The sequence below is a fragment of the Chiloscyllium plagiosum genome, chromosome 1, assembly GCF_004010195.1.
Source record: "Chiloscyllium plagiosum isolate BGI_BamShark_2017 chromosome 1, ASM401019v2, whole genome shotgun sequence".
Taxonomy (NCBI): domain Eukaryota; kingdom Metazoa; phylum Chordata; class Chondrichthyes; order Orectolobiformes; family Hemiscylliidae; genus Chiloscyllium; species Chiloscyllium plagiosum.
The window spans coordinates 120,220,463-120,238,361 of NC_057710.1; the positions used below are offsets into that span (position 1 = coordinate 120,220,463).

General features: G+C 38.8%; 1 protein-coding gene across 6 annotated transcripts in view; it reads right to left on the reverse strand.

Moving 5' to 3' along the window:
- Positions 1-17,899, reverse strand: part of shroom3 (shroom family member 3) — a 442,567-nt gene that overhangs the window by 141,335 nt on the left and 283,333 nt on the right. Inside the window, exon 2 of one of the 6 annotated variants that reach the window (XM_043695314.1) lies at positions 2,627-2,661. The exons of the other annotated variants lie outside the window; for them this stretch is intronic. Coding sequence (XP_043551249.1) covers positions 2,627-2,661 — 35 coding nt within the window. The remainder of the gene's footprint in view (positions 1-2,626; positions 2,662-17,899) is intronic. 6 annotated transcript variants of the gene reach the window in all.

The window sequence follows — 17,899 nt, forward strand, 5'->3', positions numbered from 1 at the left end:
GTAAACTCTCTCACCACCTAGAAGGGTCAGAGTCACTGGCCAGCCTTCCAATCTGACTGGTTGCTCGGAGGGGAATGCCTGCACTGCTTTGCTAGACCCCAGCTATTTTTATCTAGGCACTCTGGAATCTACTCCTTATCGATGTTCTGGTCTTAATTCCAAGGGAATGTAACTCCTGTGAAACCTTAGATTGGGATATTTTATCGGTTTCAACTCTTGCTGCCTACACACTGAGAACATTTGGAATTTATTGTTCTGGAGTGATGTTCTGGCCACCTATTAGCACAGAACTCTCTGATGCTAACAATTTGAGTTGGCTAGCATCTGCCCTGTAGTTGTCATCTAAAGACAACCATGTCCTTAGATGGGTTGATTCATTAATGCTAACATTTTTGTAAAATTAGTCCAACAATTTTGTTAATAAACAAATATTACTGACTAATTAGCAGAACAGAAGCTTTACTGTAATATTTTGAGATATTAACTTTTGTCCTGAGCAAAGTATAAAATGAGCACTTTAATTAGATCCAGTGGTTTCCTTTGGTGGTCAAATGACCTACTAAAGGTCACTGTGAACTCGCCCATGAAAGGTACTGATGAGACCCTGCCACTTTCACACCCACAGCCCACACAGCACTCAGGAAAAGAGAACGTTTCAAATAAATTTTTCTAAGCAAGTAGTTTTCAGGATTGCAGTTTTAACTGATGTCAGAAATACATTTCTCAAACAAGTTTGTACTACTTGTGACATTTATTAAATATACTCCTGGGATATAAAATCAACTCAATTGTACCGTAGTCCTCAAGAATGATTCCTTCTGAAATGTTAATCCATTCTACTTCTTCAAATTCTGGATAATGCCATGTGCATTTCTAGGATGCTTTTGAAAGTTATTTCTGCTCTTCCCTGCTTTGTCATATTGCACAACAGTTTTCAGGAGGATGACAAAGGATAAGCTGCAAATCAGCAATCCACAGAGAGCTAGACGGGGGAGTTCATAATAAATGTTACCAGATTGGAGGTCCATTGTAATCACTGAAATGAGAATTAGTACATTGCTTTTGACTGTTGGTAAATTACTCTGAAATATTTGATATCAAAGAAGGTACAGTTTGCATCATGTTCAGACAGGGTACTTAAGAAGGTGTTTAGCATGCTTGCCTTCATTGCTTAGACCTTTGAGTATAGGAGTTGGGATGTCATGTTAAGGACATTGGCGAGAGCTGGTCTGGAGTAGTGTCTAGTTCTGGTTGCCCTGTTGTAAGAATGACTTTATTAAGCTGGAAAGGGTTCAGAAAAGATTTACCAGGATGTTACCAGGAAAGGAGGGTTTGAGTTATAAGGAGAAACTGGATAGGCTTGGATTTTTTTTCATTGGAGGAGGTTGAGGGGTGACGTTGTAGAAGCTTATAAAATCATGAGAGGTATATACAAGGTGAATGGCAGGTATCTTTTTCCTAGGGTGGGGGCACAAGTTCAAGGTAAAGGGAGAAACGTTTGAAAAAGGCACATGGGGCAATGTTTTTTAAAAAACGCAGAGTGGTTCGTGTGTGGAATGAACTTCCAGAGAAAGTGGCGTACATGGGTACAGTTACAATGTTTAAAAGCCAAGTACATCAATAAGAAATAATTGGAGGGACATTTGGCCAAGTGCAGGTGGGTAGGACTAGTTTAGTTTGGGATTATGGTCAGCATGGACTGGTTGGAACGAAGGGTCTGTTTCAGTGCTGTATGACTCTGACTCTTTCAACAAACTGTACCTTTCACCTTAGCGTTCAACAGTCCCATCAGAATTTTGTCCTCTTTGATATTGCAGGGGGCAACTCAAACGATTCCATGAGTATTGAAAACATTTCATTTTCTGACATTCTGCTTGTACTGGGGTTTGGAAGAATATACTTTGATACTAAAATTATTTGAGGTTTGTGCTGTGACAATATCTGATCGCAGATGATGGCATATGATCCACATCTGCCCCAGTGCCAGGATTAAGTGCTGTTCATGCTGACTCTGCACTGGTGAAGCTAAAAGCAACAAGCTGCTCACAAAGAGGATCTGTAAACATGTTGTACTGAAAACATTGCTGCGGTTTTGGCATAAGTCTGATGAAGCTTGTTGCAGAAGTCACAAAAGCTACTGCTGTGGGACAGGAGAACAAAAAAAAACTTTCGTTGGTGGTAAAACAGCAGCCTTCACATGAACTGCCCAGCTTGTTACTAATCTGCTGTCAAGTGAGTTTGGTGCTTTATGGGCATATTTTGAAAACCATCAGAATACCGTCCAATAAAACATTCTTCCCTCCACCCTGTTGACCATAAACAAATTATTTGATAACTGAAAATTAGGATGGACTCAGAATTTAGAATCAACTAATTCCATCCCAACTGAACAGATGCATTCCAGTCAGTGTTAATGGATCAAGGTGTAAATTGCCAATAAACTTGAGAACCGCACATTCCTTCAAGTGAGGTTCTGTGAGAGGTATTACTAAAAAATTCTCCACTTGATACTACCATGATCCGTACATACTCCACATAAACAACTTACGATAAAATCATGACAGGAAAAATATTACTGCTCACCAACATCACCCAAAAGGTCAGTGTGATAGGTCACTTTGCTTACCCCTTGCTGGGATATTTTTGATTGAAGAAATTCAGCTGAACATGCCAAAATAAACACAAAGCAGGTGCCTGTTCACTTTATGATAACATTGTTCCATTCTGCTCATATTTTTAACATGTAAATGCTATAAGTAGAGTTAATTTTTTTTAACTTTATAAATCCATATAAAACCAGGTACAGATGACAGGAGTTAATCATGAGGAAAATGCTGACAAGTTTGATAAAGCTTTCGATGAAACAACAATAGCTGATCTCTTAGGACGGAACAAAAACTGCTGGAAATCACAGCGGGTCAGGCAGCATCTGTGGCACAGAGCAAACTAACTGAGTCGAAATGACTCATCTGAGCTGATGTGAAATATGGGGAGGGTGGAGTGCTGGAAGAGAAAAGATGCAGGGAAGAGGTCAAAGGTCAGGTGTTGCACCTTCTGTGGTTACACGGGAAGGGGGGGTGGCATTGGTGATAATCAAGGAACAGACTAGGGTGTCCCAGAGGGAACGGTCCCTGCACAATGCATACAGGGGGAGTGAGGGGAAGATGCATTTGAAATGGCAGAGGATGATCCTTGGAATACGGAGGCTGGTGGGATGAAAAGTGAGGACAAGGGAGACGCGATTACTCTGATTACTTGCTGTACTGCACGCAAAATAAATCTTTCTGCCTGTGCTTCTTGCGAAAAAGGAGGACTTAATTGGAAATTGGAAATGCATACAGTTGTGCGAGGACAGCCTAGTGGCATATTAACGGCCTCGATGTGAATAGTTCAAAAATGGTAGGTTTATCACAAAAGATTTATTTTCTAGAGAATTTCTGGAGAATCAATCAATTGTTGCTGATATTGTAATTACAAAAGCATAGTTAAAGACTTATGCGGAAAGATAAACTTTTTCTGGTAGCCCAATAGTAGGCTCCTCTTTTGGCCAAGAGTTCAATTATGACTCAATTCATTATGGAGGTAGTGGTTGAGGAATAACTGTTGACGAGGAAAAATCCTGCATTTCTTCAATGCACCCCATAGACTAGCTTAGCCACTTGAACAGAATTAATATCCGATCAAAAACATGGTCTTCCCTACAATGGAACACTCCATCAGTTTGGAGCAAAAGTTTCAACCTAGAAACATAGAAAAGTAGGAACAGCAGGAGGCCAGCCAGCTCTTCAAGCCTGCTCCACCATTCAATAGGATCGTAGCTGACCATCCAACTCAGTACACTGTTCCTGCTTTCATCCATACCTTTAATCCCTTTAGGAGAACGTGAGGACTGCAGACGCAGATGATCAGAGTCGAAGAGTGTGGTGCTGGAAAAGTGCTGCAGGTCAGGCAGCATCCGAGGAGCAGGAGAGTCCTGATGAAAGGCTTATACTCAAAATGTCGACTCTTCTGTTCACTGGATGCTGCTTGAGCGGCTGTGCTTTTCCAACACCACAATCTTTGACTTTAATCCCTTTAGCCTTACGATATGCTTCTTTCCTGAAATAGGCATTGTTACCATATATTTCAAATGAGAGGAAAAGTACTACTCCTGAATCAGACTTTTCAAGTCACAATGACATCACAAGGAGTCAAAATTGGATAACCTGGAATTCCGATTGTGTTGAAGTCATCAGTTGTTCCTGCCAGCAGAATAGGAAATCCAATAGGAAGTTGGCTATGATAATCAAAGATCTGGATTGGACAAGCCTGTGCCACTTTGTCATGTGATCATGCCAATCTACTGAAGGGGAGTTAAGCCACACCACAGTGCAAAAGCATGGCAAGCCATCGATCGATTTAAAAGTTTCCCTGTGAAACACTGCATATATGGTTGAGGAGGCCAATGAACGGCCACCTACCCATCCACATGTTTCCCAAAATCTGGGATTTTGCACTGCAGCACAACAACAGGGAAAAGATGTTGACTACTTTGGCAACATGGCACTCTGGGCAGTTTCAAACTTGCCTGAAGATGGATAACTCACTAAACAGAATAAGATTCTCAATTCTGAAAAAGAATTGAGATTTTCCAGAGCTAACTCCGAACATTTCTAATTGACTTGTCTACTTATACAAGGTAAGAAGACCATTGTAAGGTGTGAACATGTTATAAAATAAAGGCATTTTTACTGTTTTTTCATTGGTTTTTGATCTCGGGCACATAAGGAAACCGCTCAGCTAATTTGAAGTTCCGCTTAACTTGACCTTGTGAGCGGAAGCCCTGTGATTCAACTTGTTAAATTTTGCTGTACGTACAAATTCTACATGTGCAATATGCACACACCTATTTTCATTTTGACAGCCATCCTTTCTTATAATTTAAATACTGCAGTAAGAAATTGTAACTTTGAATGAAAAAGTGTGAAGGGTAGGGTTTACTGCTTTTGCCTGAAGCTGTCTCTCCCTTCCCCTTACCTAACTATCCCATGGCTCATTCAAAGATGATCAGGAAAATTATCTTGGTGGTCTAGTCAGTATTTATCCATTATTCCATGTTACTGACAAACAGATTATCTGGTAATGCTGCAGTTTGTGGGAATTTGATACGCCCAAAATTGCCAGCTTTTTTCCAACAATGGCTACACTGGAGAACTGTTTTACTGGTGACAAAGCAGTTAGAAAAGTTCTGAGGTTGTGAAGTACCATTTCATTCTATGTCCTTGTATATATTGTGCCCCAAAATATTCAGAACTTCAAAGTATTATGGACCAGGCCAGACCCCCTCAAAAGCCTTCAAGGAAGTAACCCAGACCATAACTTCGCTATTTGATTTTAAGCAAATGTACAGTGGATATTCCAGGAGAGAATCAGCTGGTCAGGCTACTTAGCTTTAAACAAAACAGAATTTATTTACAAGATTACCAAATGAAATACAAACAACAGAGAACAGAAAACAGAATAACTGAACCTATCCGCAAACCCAACAGATCATCCCAACGTAAGGATCCTGTTCTCAATACTTGCAACAATCCCAATAAACACCCCACTGGCACAAAAGATAAAATCAACACACAGGGTCTTACTGGAATGTCAGCAAGAGAAGATCAGCATGGACCTACTTCATTAGGTCCAGCAGCTTTTTCAACTGCATGACTGCTTTCAGTGAATAGCCAGACCAAACCAAACCACAGTAAAGTTGAGCTGGGAGAACTGGCCACTGCCCTTTCATTGTACGTGTTTTTTTTGAAACTGAAAAGCCTTTTGCCTAAGGCAGTATCTGTTAGCAATAATTAAATTGGCCCGAAAACCCATCTAACCCCAGACTATTCAGAATCTATTTCTTTTACAACTGGTCTGGGAGAAGGGAGCATCATCATCACAGAAGTAATGTTTATATCTTAAAACTGGATGTAAACAACCACAAAGGTGACTGTCCATTGTTGGGGGGCGGTCACGTGACTTATTTTCTGGATTAAAATCAATTCCTGTCTCAGGATGGCTCAAAAAGAGCATTCCAGGTATGAATCAATACCTTCCCTGAAACCAATCCAGAAGAGTACTGACACCAAACTGAATGAGTCATTCAAACACAAGACATAAAATTCTCTAAGTGTTAAATGACAATATAAGACATATAATCAACTTGATCATGCTTTTTATTTGAAAAAGGGCTTTGAACTTGTAAAATGTCATGTGATGAGATAACCATATTTTGTGTACTTTTAAAATCATCTAGAAATTATTTACAGACTGAGTTCTATCAGAAAGCCCTTGAACTTGTGGCATGTCATCCGAGCAGTTATGGAAATTAAAACAAAACTTGAAAGCAGGAGATTTTAATAAAAAGATGGATCCTCTAATTTGCTTCAACTTCAGGTTCTCCGAAGAACACTTTTCCTAGAAGTTCAACAAGAAACTTCAATCATTTCTTCAAATATAAAGCATCAAAATTATCTAAGAAACTAAAGGCCTTCCAGAAAAGATACTACAATAATGACAATCTGTAAAAGTATAACTTCACCTGTACCTAACCCTTGAGTGTGTGAATGAAACATCTCATTAATTTTGACCTAAGTGAGTGAGAATAAATAATAATCTTTGCCTTTAAACTCACAAAACCTTTCTGCTAAAATTATTTACTTTGGTCCCATATTCTGAGGGTAAGAAAACACACATTCCTTACAAACAATAGATACAAATCATGCACAATAAGGGAAAATATACGTTCAGTCAATGATATATAGAAGGAGCCCATTTTATCCATCCTGTGTCACAGTTCCAGTTCTTTTAAGAAATATTCAATTAGCTTCATTCCACCACTTTTTCCTTCTACATTTCCTTTTCAAGTATATGTTTAGTTCCCTTTTGAAAATTACATCTGAACATTCTAGCATATATTCAGGCATTTCCTTACCTTGAAATATTACCCAAATCAGAACTTGAAGTTACTGGGGCTCTTCAATTAAACTATGAAATTGCTAATTTCATGTACTACAAACCTTGTTTCACAGAAGGTGCATGGAGCAAGCCTAAAATAAAACCATTGCTTTGCACAAAACCAATGCTGCTGTGAATTCAAGGGGAAACAAGAAAGTAAATAAATCAAGGGCATTCAAAGAACACTGTCTATTTCCTAGTAACAAAAAAAAAGAACAGAAAGGCATTGGCATCTATTTATTCCAATACTTAGGTCCAGTCCAACTAAATTGTACTAAAATTGGCAGAGTACACGACATTCATTTCTAATGGTCAGCTTCAACCCAATTGAAAATGTGTTATTTGATGAATTTGCATCAATCTAGCAGCAACATTAAAAAAAGGGATAATTACTTATTTGTCCAAAGCAAAATTCACTTTCTATTGATAAATAATTGTATTTTGCAAGAAAATCTCAAGATCTTATTTTTCTACTTCAAATGAAACATGGTTGGCCACAGCCTTTGTTATTTCACTTTATTTGAAATAATTGGAGGATAATTCCTTTTAACCAGGAATTCATATGAGGCTTGCACATTATTGCTCAAAAGTCAGTGTCCCTCATCACAGAGATTACTGGCAGCACATCAAAATTAATTGTGAAAACTGTCTTGAAGCTTAGAATTTGCTACTGAGCAAGAACCAACTAAACTGAACAAGTCAGGGTTATGCACAGAAATTGCTCCAGTGACCAACCACAAAGGTCTTTGACTGTGGTAAGAAACAATAAATTCAACAAAACAAAACCCCTCTGAGCTGATTTTGCATAATTTAGGATTTTAGGGCAGTTACTGTAGATTATAGCTGTTTGTGGGGCTGGGAGCAGGGGTGGAGGGGTGGCAGAGTGTTGGGGGTTGGGGGGGGGGAAAGGTGGGAGTATGACTTCTGCATTAAAGAGCTTGTGGTCTTGGAGGAGTAAGATGACAAAGGATACGGCAAGCTACATATCATTTTTATTAGAGGTGTGAGTTCAGAACAGTCTCGAGAGGATCATTCATCTCCTTCAAAGGGCTGCATTGACATTTACACTTTTACAGTTCTGCCATTAACTTTTCTCAATGTTAATTACTGAGTGCACCATAACTTAACCAGTCTGTTTAATTACCTCCAGCCACTTTCAAGAAGTGCATTTGCTGGCTATAGGTAAAGGCACTTTTATTTTTAGTTTGCACAGTATATGACACAGCAACAATTTTTGACTCTATGTTCAAGAGAACAGAATTTTGCCATGGTGATGCAGTGGCCAATACACAGATGTGGAATTATCTCTTCTACACCCTGCGAAAAACTGCCTGAAACATGCAGGGTGTAGAAAAAGGCAGCTAATACAGCATTGCCCAAGAAAAATATACTATCTGCAAAAGACTGTAACATTAATAAACTTTGATAAGAAGGATGCATAAAATGGTATAACTTGCTGTTAAAAAGTGATTGTGTTAGTTGTGGTTGTGGAGTTGGTTGCCTCTTTTTTTCAGAGCATAGTTTTTAAGAAAGGAGGTCTCTGTCTTCCTCAACAGCTCAAATAAGCAAGCACATAGACAGGAAAGTTCCAAGTTCAATCCCTGGCGTATGTGAGTTTACCATTCTGACCAAGACTGGTTATCAGTCTGTCCCTCTTAGTCTCAACATGCTGGATGGATGAAGAAATTAGCAAAGGCTCAGGGACACGGCTCAGTTAATAAAATGCTGTTGATACAACAGTAGGTATTGCTATTACTGCTAATAATTGTACCACTATTCATATCTAGATGTCATTAACTTCTCATTTGGTCAGGAATGTTCATAAAAAGACCCAAAGGTAACATCCTACCGTCAACTCTGGTAAATCTAACTCTCAAAGCCAAGGCAAATCAGTCTTTGTGCATAGGCTTGAAGTTTGACTATGGCCTGTTGGAACTGTGTGAGCATGAGGTTCAAAAAATACTGTTCTAAGCACAGCAACCTTCTTGTTTAATTAACCCTAAACAGAAGACTAACATCTGTTTGTATTGGCATTTTGAAATATATGTAATTAATGGCACATGGTCACAATTTATAAAGTTTGATTTTAAGTGCGCTTACTAGGCATAGTATCTCATGGTGATAAACCACCAACTGTCCCCTTCAAGGGAAATCTCAAAGGCCTCCAGTGACAACCCAGACTTGCATGATAAAATATTGAACTGTGTACCTGCACGCTCAGTGGATGTGATCTCCTGTTACAAATGAAAAACAGTGAGATTTCCTGATGTAGGGAGAAATATTTTGACCTCACCCAACATCACTTTGAATGAGCTGATTGCTGATTCAGCACATTGCTGTTTGTGGAATCTTACTGAATGCAAAATGGCTGCCAAGTTGCCTTTAAGGCAATATTCACTGTTTTAGAGTAATTTAGTGTAAGTTAATTACTTTTGAGATATTCCTTAGACATAAAACACAAAATTCAATTGCTTAAATTACTGAGAAAGAAAAAGTTGCTCGAGGTTATTGTAATTTGCAATTCTATAATGTCATGCACAGGTGTCATGGCAACACCTTTGTTATGTTATGATATTTGAATAGTATAAATGCACAGTCATTGAGCTTGCAAAAAGTGTAAATATACCCAGATGGCAACCATAGGAAGGTTTTCCTTCTTCAAAGTTCACCAAAATTATATTCTGCACAAGCCTTGTATCATCAGGACATTTAAAGATCAACACATTTATTCGAGAAAATGTACATATTTACTGGAACTAAACCATTAACAGAAATACCTTTTTAAAACTGCAGGAAGGGACGACCCAGAGTCTTAATCGAAGAAGTTTATTTCCATTACTAATTAATACATTGCTATCATCAAGTGAGAAGCAATCTGCCATTGCGTGCACGCTTTGAATTCTGATTCACAGAATGTAAGTGACACCTCTCTCTGTACATTGTGAATATGTCACCCCAGGCGGGTAACTGTGCGGACACTGCTGTTCCCAGAAAGCTGATATGGGAATCATTTTATGAGATGACAGTCTCGAGGCTGGAAGATAACAGACCCTGTGAAGAGCAAGACATCTTCACAGCTGCAAAATGCTCTGATCAGCTTACACAGGTATTTTTCTTTTCAACCAGCTTTGAAAGATCAAACTGACAATTTAGATTAATGGTGACTTCAACTGTGCCTACAGCATGCAAATGTAATTTTACAGAGTTTTCAAAGGCTTTGTGAAGAAGAGCGGCTTCTACAAAGTTAATAGATTCTCATCAATGTTATTTGCTATTAGGCAAGTGAGTGAGGTCATTTCCTTCCACATCAACACACAAATCTTAAAACAGCATATCTCAAATTCTAGTTCAATCTTTGCTTTGCTCCTTAATTCTTACAGACTTCTGTCACCTCTTTAAATGTTCGCTTTGCTCCCCTAAATAAAGAGTAATTTACCCCTCGGCCAGGCACTAGGCGGCACATAGGGACAACTCCAAGTGGATTGGCTGCCAAATGTTCTATCTTTGACTGGGTAGGGAGAAGTGAGAGTAAAACACACTCTACACCTATTTATGGCTAATACATAGTTACCATGAAAACATGAAGGCAGTTATATCACAGATTACATCTCAAAATGGTAGTTTGCTAAGGATAAGATGGTTAAAGATTCATTTTTCCACTTGCTATGGTATCAAAATGGGTAAGATACTCTTTTTTAAATTCACCTCAGAGAATTCACGCATTATTTAGTATGGTTAGTATGCGAATTTGGAGGCTCTGCACAGCAGTGTGCTTACATATTCTCCTCCTTGCCACAGGGCTGCACTGAAGACAGCTGCTTGGATGTGCAAATCCCAATGTGAATGCATCCCTTGCACGAAAACACTTCTATGATGTATTTGATATGAATATTTTAAATTAATGAAGATCTTGAATCTAGAAATCACACAGACATGTACAGTCGTTCAAAGAATTTAAAATATACTCTGCACAGTCTTTTGCCTCATTGAATATAAATAATTCAGTAAGAAAATGTTAACGCCCATCATTGCCAAGCAAACATGTTGTACAAAATCCTCATGCAGTTGCTGGGGAAGATTAATGAGTACTCCACTGCTCAACTCTACTGATTTTGATCACTTTCACCCTTTGCCTCTTACAAACTAAATAATAACAAAACAAATAACATTCCATATATTGAATGTAGGAAATGGAATGCTAGCAAGAGCTACACAGTAAAGCTGCTTTCCTCTCTTGGCATGTCTGTTTCCAGCATTGTAGTGCCTTCTACATTAATGCTTCCTCAGATATAGGTATTTTCTGCAATAGAAACATTCTTTACAGTCCCCTTGGCATTACCTGCCGCGTTTGAAATCGAAGGCAAGCTCTCAAATTTTGCACGTTATGAACTGAAGTTAAATATACAATGTGTATTTTCTTTGAACTTTCAAAATAACTACCTCCAAAAAGGATTATAATTGAATGCTCTACATCTAAATCCACACAACAAATAACAAGACTTTGTATGCATTTCTTGCTTGCGCAAAATTGTACTCTTCCACACACCATTACTAAAAGCGGCCTGCATGCAATTCTCCTCATTTGTCTTTTGTTGTTAAATGAGTGCAATTTTAACTTTGCAAGGAATAACTTCCTCATAATTGGAAAGATTTTAGTGACTTCAAATCTATATTGATGGGGAGCAATGTTTAGAAGATTTAATTTGGCATAAACTTGATTTCCAACACTTCTAGTTTTTAATTCATTGCCCAACAAGTAAACCTTCTACATGGTTTTAATAAAGGCTCATTGATAGAACAATGAGGTATCGCAGCACAAATTTCTTTCAGAGTCATGTGATAAAAGGTCCTTGGAGAAAGTGAGGACTGCAGATGCTGGAGATCATAGTCAAAACGTATGGCACTGGAAAAGCACAGCCGGTCAGGCAGCATCCAAAGAGCAGAAGAATCAACGTTTCCAGCATATGCCCTTCATCAGGCCAAAACATTGACTCTCCTGCTCCTCGGATGCTGCCTGACCTGCTGTGCTTTTCCAGTGCCACACTTTTTGACTCTGATAAAAGATTCTTAACTGGCAGACAAGCCACTGGAGTTTTTCTTGCATGTTTTAGCGATTTCTACCATGGCTGACCTTCACCCTCTTTGCCTCTGAATTTTTTGAAAGGAACAGGGAAGTGCAATATTCAGAAGAGGAAGGGTCAGCAAGTTCACCCAGACTTCCATCTTGTGATTACTTGCTGGAGTAGGTACACAGCTATTTATGTTAAAATGACCTAATTCAATGTTTTCCCACCGTTGCTTGCTGGTCCAATGCAGTCAACCCAACTAATTCCAATGCAAAAGACTCAACCTGTCCAATTTCTCTAGTACATAGTATATCAGTAAAAAGATAGCTTTTCTTCAGTCTTGTTTATCTGCAATATAGACTCAAAATTTCATTTCTATAAGAAAGAGAAATGTCCCAATTTAGAATGGCCAATTCACCTGACCTGCACAGCTTTGGACAGTGGGAGGAAACCCATGCAGACACAGGGAGAAAATGCAAACTCCACATAGACAGTTGCCCAAGGCTGGAATCGAACTTGGGTCCCTAGCGCTGAGGGGCTGCTAACCACTGAGCCACTGTGCTGCCCTTTAACCACAACTTATGATAGAATCAAGAATAGACATGGTCCAAGTATAGGGGGGACCTTCTCTTGCCTTGCTGTGCAGTGGCTGCTTCAGTGGACCAGACAAGAAACAGCACTGTGGGGATTCCATCTCCTTCAGACATAGAAGATTCAGTCAATATTTGCTGTCTAGATATCCTCATGAAGAATGGCTATTCAGTGAGATAATGGAGATGACCAGTGAAACTTGTGCAAGTAATCAAAGGCTTTAGAAAAGAAGGGGAGCAACTTGATAGTGAATAATATAGCTGGATAATGTCAGAATGACAGCATTGTTTAGGACTGTATTTGCCTATTAAATGCCTTATTTCTGTAACACACATGACACGAGGAGCATTTAAGTGGTCAAAACATCCCAAAGATTAAAACTGCAAAGTGCATGAAATACTACACAAAATGTTAACCTTTATGGCAATGGGGTAACCAGATATTACCAGATCATAATTCAGTCATGCATGTATTAACCTTCTTAAGTCAATGTGCATTGTCACAGCATATGATCTCTTGTTTTTGGTTTTTATCAATTATATGGTTGGTAATACATGATTCACGACTGGTGCTTGATGTTTCATTAGAAAGTTTCAAGGGATACAATAACTATTAGACAGACCTGCTGCCACATACATCAATCATCACTGAAAACAGAATTTCATACTGTTTCTTGGAAAATTCCAGCTGCAAATCCTGAAACCACGACATCAAGGAGTTCGAGAAAGACTTCACAGCAACAAGATGCACCTATTCACATACTGCGCCAAGGTTACAAATATCTATATACGCAGTTAAAACATTCTTTGTTAATGTGGCCCATCTATCAATTTATGCAGCACATTACTTGGAAGAATTACTGAATTTATTAAATATCTGCCAATATTTGATATCAATCTCTGAATCCCAAGTTTTTTTTTCAATAAAGCCAATATTTGTTGTCCAGTGGGATGTGAAGAGTCAACCACATTAGGTCTGGAGTCAAATGTAGGTCAGACCAGGTCAGGTTTTTAGGGTTCCTCACCTAAAGGACGTAGTGAATCAGATGGTTTTTACAACAACTGATGATGTTTTTATGGTAATCATTATGGAGACCAGGTTTTAAAAAATATTCCCTGTTTATTATTTGAATTTGAGTTCCATAGCTGCTGTATTGGGATGTGAATCTATGTTCTCAAAGTGTTAGTCTGGACCCCTAGGTTACTTGTCCAGTGATGTTATTTACTATGTCACCATCTCCCCTAAGACAAGGTTTGGTGTTGAGGGCTTCCACATGATGAGAATTTTTTTTTCACTGCCCCAATTTCCTGGATACTCCTGGATTAAATCATGACAACTAGGTTCGTTTACATCCCTGCTTCTGTGCTGCAAATAACTCCAGGACTCCATTCCAAGTTAATTTGGTAAAATTCCACCTGCTATTCTTTTCCACAAAATTTAAAACAGTGGCACATTTGTCTTTTCAAAGCAGACTGGAGCAACATTGACCTCATAGAAAAAACATACTGCCAGGAAACAAAATGGCTGCTTGGTCTCGTGACTGATAATGGATATTCTTATTGCAATTGCATTCCTGACATAGGTCAGAAAATTAGTTGGGTTGACCAGCACTTTGTTAGAAAAAGTGTGTTTACATTAGCTACGAATGTCACTTTTGACTAAATAGGGTCACAAATGTTACTTATAGCATGACAAGTTCCAAAAACAAGTCAAAATTCCTTTGTACTCAAAAATATTTTCAGAAAGCCACTAGCATGCTGAATAGTGATTGCTTATGGGTGTTGTTTATGTGAATTTCCAGAAGGTTCTACATGAGTGGTTTACAAACTTGACAAAATTAAAAGTGCGTGGAGGAAAAAAAAGGATAGAAGAGAGAGAAAGCGGGATAAAGACTTTGCTCACTGCTTGGCATAATACATCAAGTGGTACAACCCAAGAATCAGTACTGGGGCTTGAAACCCTCACCGTACACGATAATACAAGCAGATGATTAAATAGAGAGTTACATATCCGCTGTTGTTGTTAACACTAAGTTGGGTGGCATGGTACTGAGTGTGAACAGGAGCAAGACTTTACAAAGGCACATAGGAAGACTAAATAAGTTGGTAATTAATGTAGCAATTAATGATCAGTCTGGGGAAGCGCAAGATTTAAGGATCTGAAAAAGGTGCTTTGGAATATTTTCTTAACAAGCAGCAAGCAGATGACATGGAGAGCTGAAGGATTTTATGTGCCCATTCATGGAAATCATTTAAAGCCAGTGCACAACTAGAAAAATTAATCAAAATTAAATAAATTAAGAGCTAATGAAATTCTGTTTTTAATTTAAAGTCACTTGAAATTTAAAACTGAAGCACTGTACAAGAATCCATCCGGTATATGGTGTTCAGTTTGGGGCACAAAAGCTCAGGAATTATATATTGCAGGAAGAACTGCACAGATTGAGAAGAATAAAACCAAATTTTGAGAATACGTTGTGCAAATTTGGCTTATAGTCCCTTATGTTCAGAGCATTGAGAAATGAGCACATTAAGGTGTTTAAAATCTGCAAAAGGATTTGGTAAACCCATAGAAGCTATACCCTCTGGTAGAGAAATCCAGATCAAAGGGAGATAATGGTTAAAATTAGAGCGAGCTGATTAACAAATTAAACATTGGGAATTAATCCCATGCTCGTTAAAGTTTTTTCAAGAGTATGAAACTAAGGGGGAAGAAATGGAGTTGAGGTACATAACAGACACGGTTTAGCTGAGCAGCAGAGTAAACTTTAGGAGCTGAATTATCTTATTATTTTGCTATGGAGTTTTCACAAGTATCATTAACCACTGTTAAAAAATAAGAATCAGCAGAGGAGAGGGTACCCAATTAGAAAGTCTTGCCAGCATACATTTTATTCAAAATAAGGTCTGCCTTGGAAAAGAAGCAATTCCAAAGATTTAATCATAGAATCATTTCCTCAAAGAGTCCAAGTGTCAGTTATTGCTCCCACATCTTTCATTCCAGGTACTGTCTCATGGTCAATGCCGATTAAGGTGCTGTTCTCTTGTTTATACAATGCTTACATTTAATTTTTCTTGAGTATCTCTTTCTCTCTCTCACATCCACACAATGTTTCTGGCTGAGAGAGAAGAAAGCATAACTCATCAATGGACATCAATTAATATTAAACGTCTCAACGTAAAACATTTGACTGCCATGGTTACGAGTGCTGCACTATTTAACTTCAAACATCATCTCACGAATCAGGGCAGGCTGAACACAAATTATTCATGTTAATTGACCAAATTCTAAATTTATGGGTATTAATACTAACTGGGCACTTGTATTCTGCTAAAATCTCCAGTGAATATTTAGGTAGTCAGATTAACATGACAGATTGATGAGGTGTAACTGCAATAAAATCAAATCCTAGCATGTTACAGCACAGGAGGAGGGTGGTTGGGCTGTAACATTTGCCAAGGAGATTTTCCCCACATGGACAATCCACTTTAATCCCATTATCCTGCTTGCTTCCTGAACATTTTGTAATATTAAATGTAAAATGGTAGCTTTTGTATCTCATGTTTACGTCTGAAGGCATAGAGGAGAAGAATTCCCTTATTATTTTGGATTTAGCGTTGTTCCCAACTAACATGACAGGAGTTTCTATTCTGTGCTTAAGCAATTAAGAAAAGCAAAACTTGCATTTATGTAGCATCTTTCACAATTTCACTCTATAACAAAGCTCTTTACAGGCAATTAAGTACTTGTAAAGTGTTGTCACCACAGGAAATAGCACAGCTAATGTGCACACAAAATGTTCTCACAAACAATAATGTTTAAATGGCCACACAATTTGGTTTAGTTATACTGATTGATGGCAAAATATTAACCAGGCCATCAGAGAAAGACAACTTTTCTACTCTTTATTGATTCAGTGCCATAGGATCAGTTATGTGCACTTGAGAGAGAAAGCACTTTCGTTTAATGCCTCGCCTGAAAGATGGCTCCAGTATCCACACTGGAGACAGACCATTCTTGGCTTCCTCCATTGCCACCGTGAACCAAACCACAAATTGGAGGAACAACAGCTTATCCTTTGCCTGGGCAGCTTACAGCCTGGAGGACTCAACATTGAGTTCTCCAGTTTCAAATAACCTCCCTTCCCATCCTCAGATTCTCTTCCCAGCCCCTTCCCCTCCCTTCCACTTCTCCCTGCCATCAACCAGATTCATTCCTCCCATTGACCAACCAGGTTGTACCTTCTCTCTGTCTTCACCTATCCCCACTTCACCACCGTGCCCCTGCCACCGCCTTTATCTGCAGCTCCCCCAACACCCAGCCCTCTCCTGAAGAAGGGTTGCACCCAACACGTCAACTTCTCCACCTCCTGATGCTGCCTGGCTTGCTGTGTTCTTCCAGCCTCCTGCCTGTCTACCCCAGTGTTTACAGCTCAGTATTGCGCTAGAATGTTAAATCTTGGGATAGGCCTCAGCAATGCAGAGGTAAACCTTGTATGTGTGTGCAAGTAGAGACATATACAATCGATATTTCCTCCAACACATTCAACTCTTTAAAGCTCAGCTACCTTGGCTGATTACTACATTTTATTAGTTTTATTGTTCAGTGCTTCCTTCTCTCAAAAACTAAGCTCTTCCAAAAGAATCTTCAAAGACTAGCAGCTGGAGCACTTTTAATTCTAGTACCTACTCCTACGTCTTTGTGGCAGTAATTTTGTCTATTTAAAGAAAGGTTTTTTATGGCTACTTCCACACAAACCAAGCAAGAAATCATTATGAGTCTTAATAGAAAGTGAAGAGATAAAAAGCTTTCTTTGTGACAGCACACACACACACACAGTGGCTTGCAGACATGTGAATTTGCAGCAGAGGCCGACAATGACTGGCACTGGGTTTGCACCATATCTTATTTCAGGAACCAAACCTGCTTCAAAACTCCCCACTGTGCTGACATTGACTCACTCAGCTGTTAGCAGGGCAACTGGGAGAGATATGACAACTGTCCTGTGTTTATACATTTGGGAGAGGGAAAAACAAAGAGTGAAAGCTAGTCAAGGGCTCGCAACTTAATTTGTATTTGCAGAATTTTGGAATCCTTTAGTTCAGACTGAGGCCATTTGGCCAATGAGCTTGTGCCAATCCTTTGAAAGAGCTACTTCCACTTTCATTCTGTTTTTACATAGCCATGCAACTAAAGTACAAAAGTGGTGCTGAATAACAAGATTGGGTTCTCATCTGATGACAAAGAGTCTGTGAAAGTTCTCT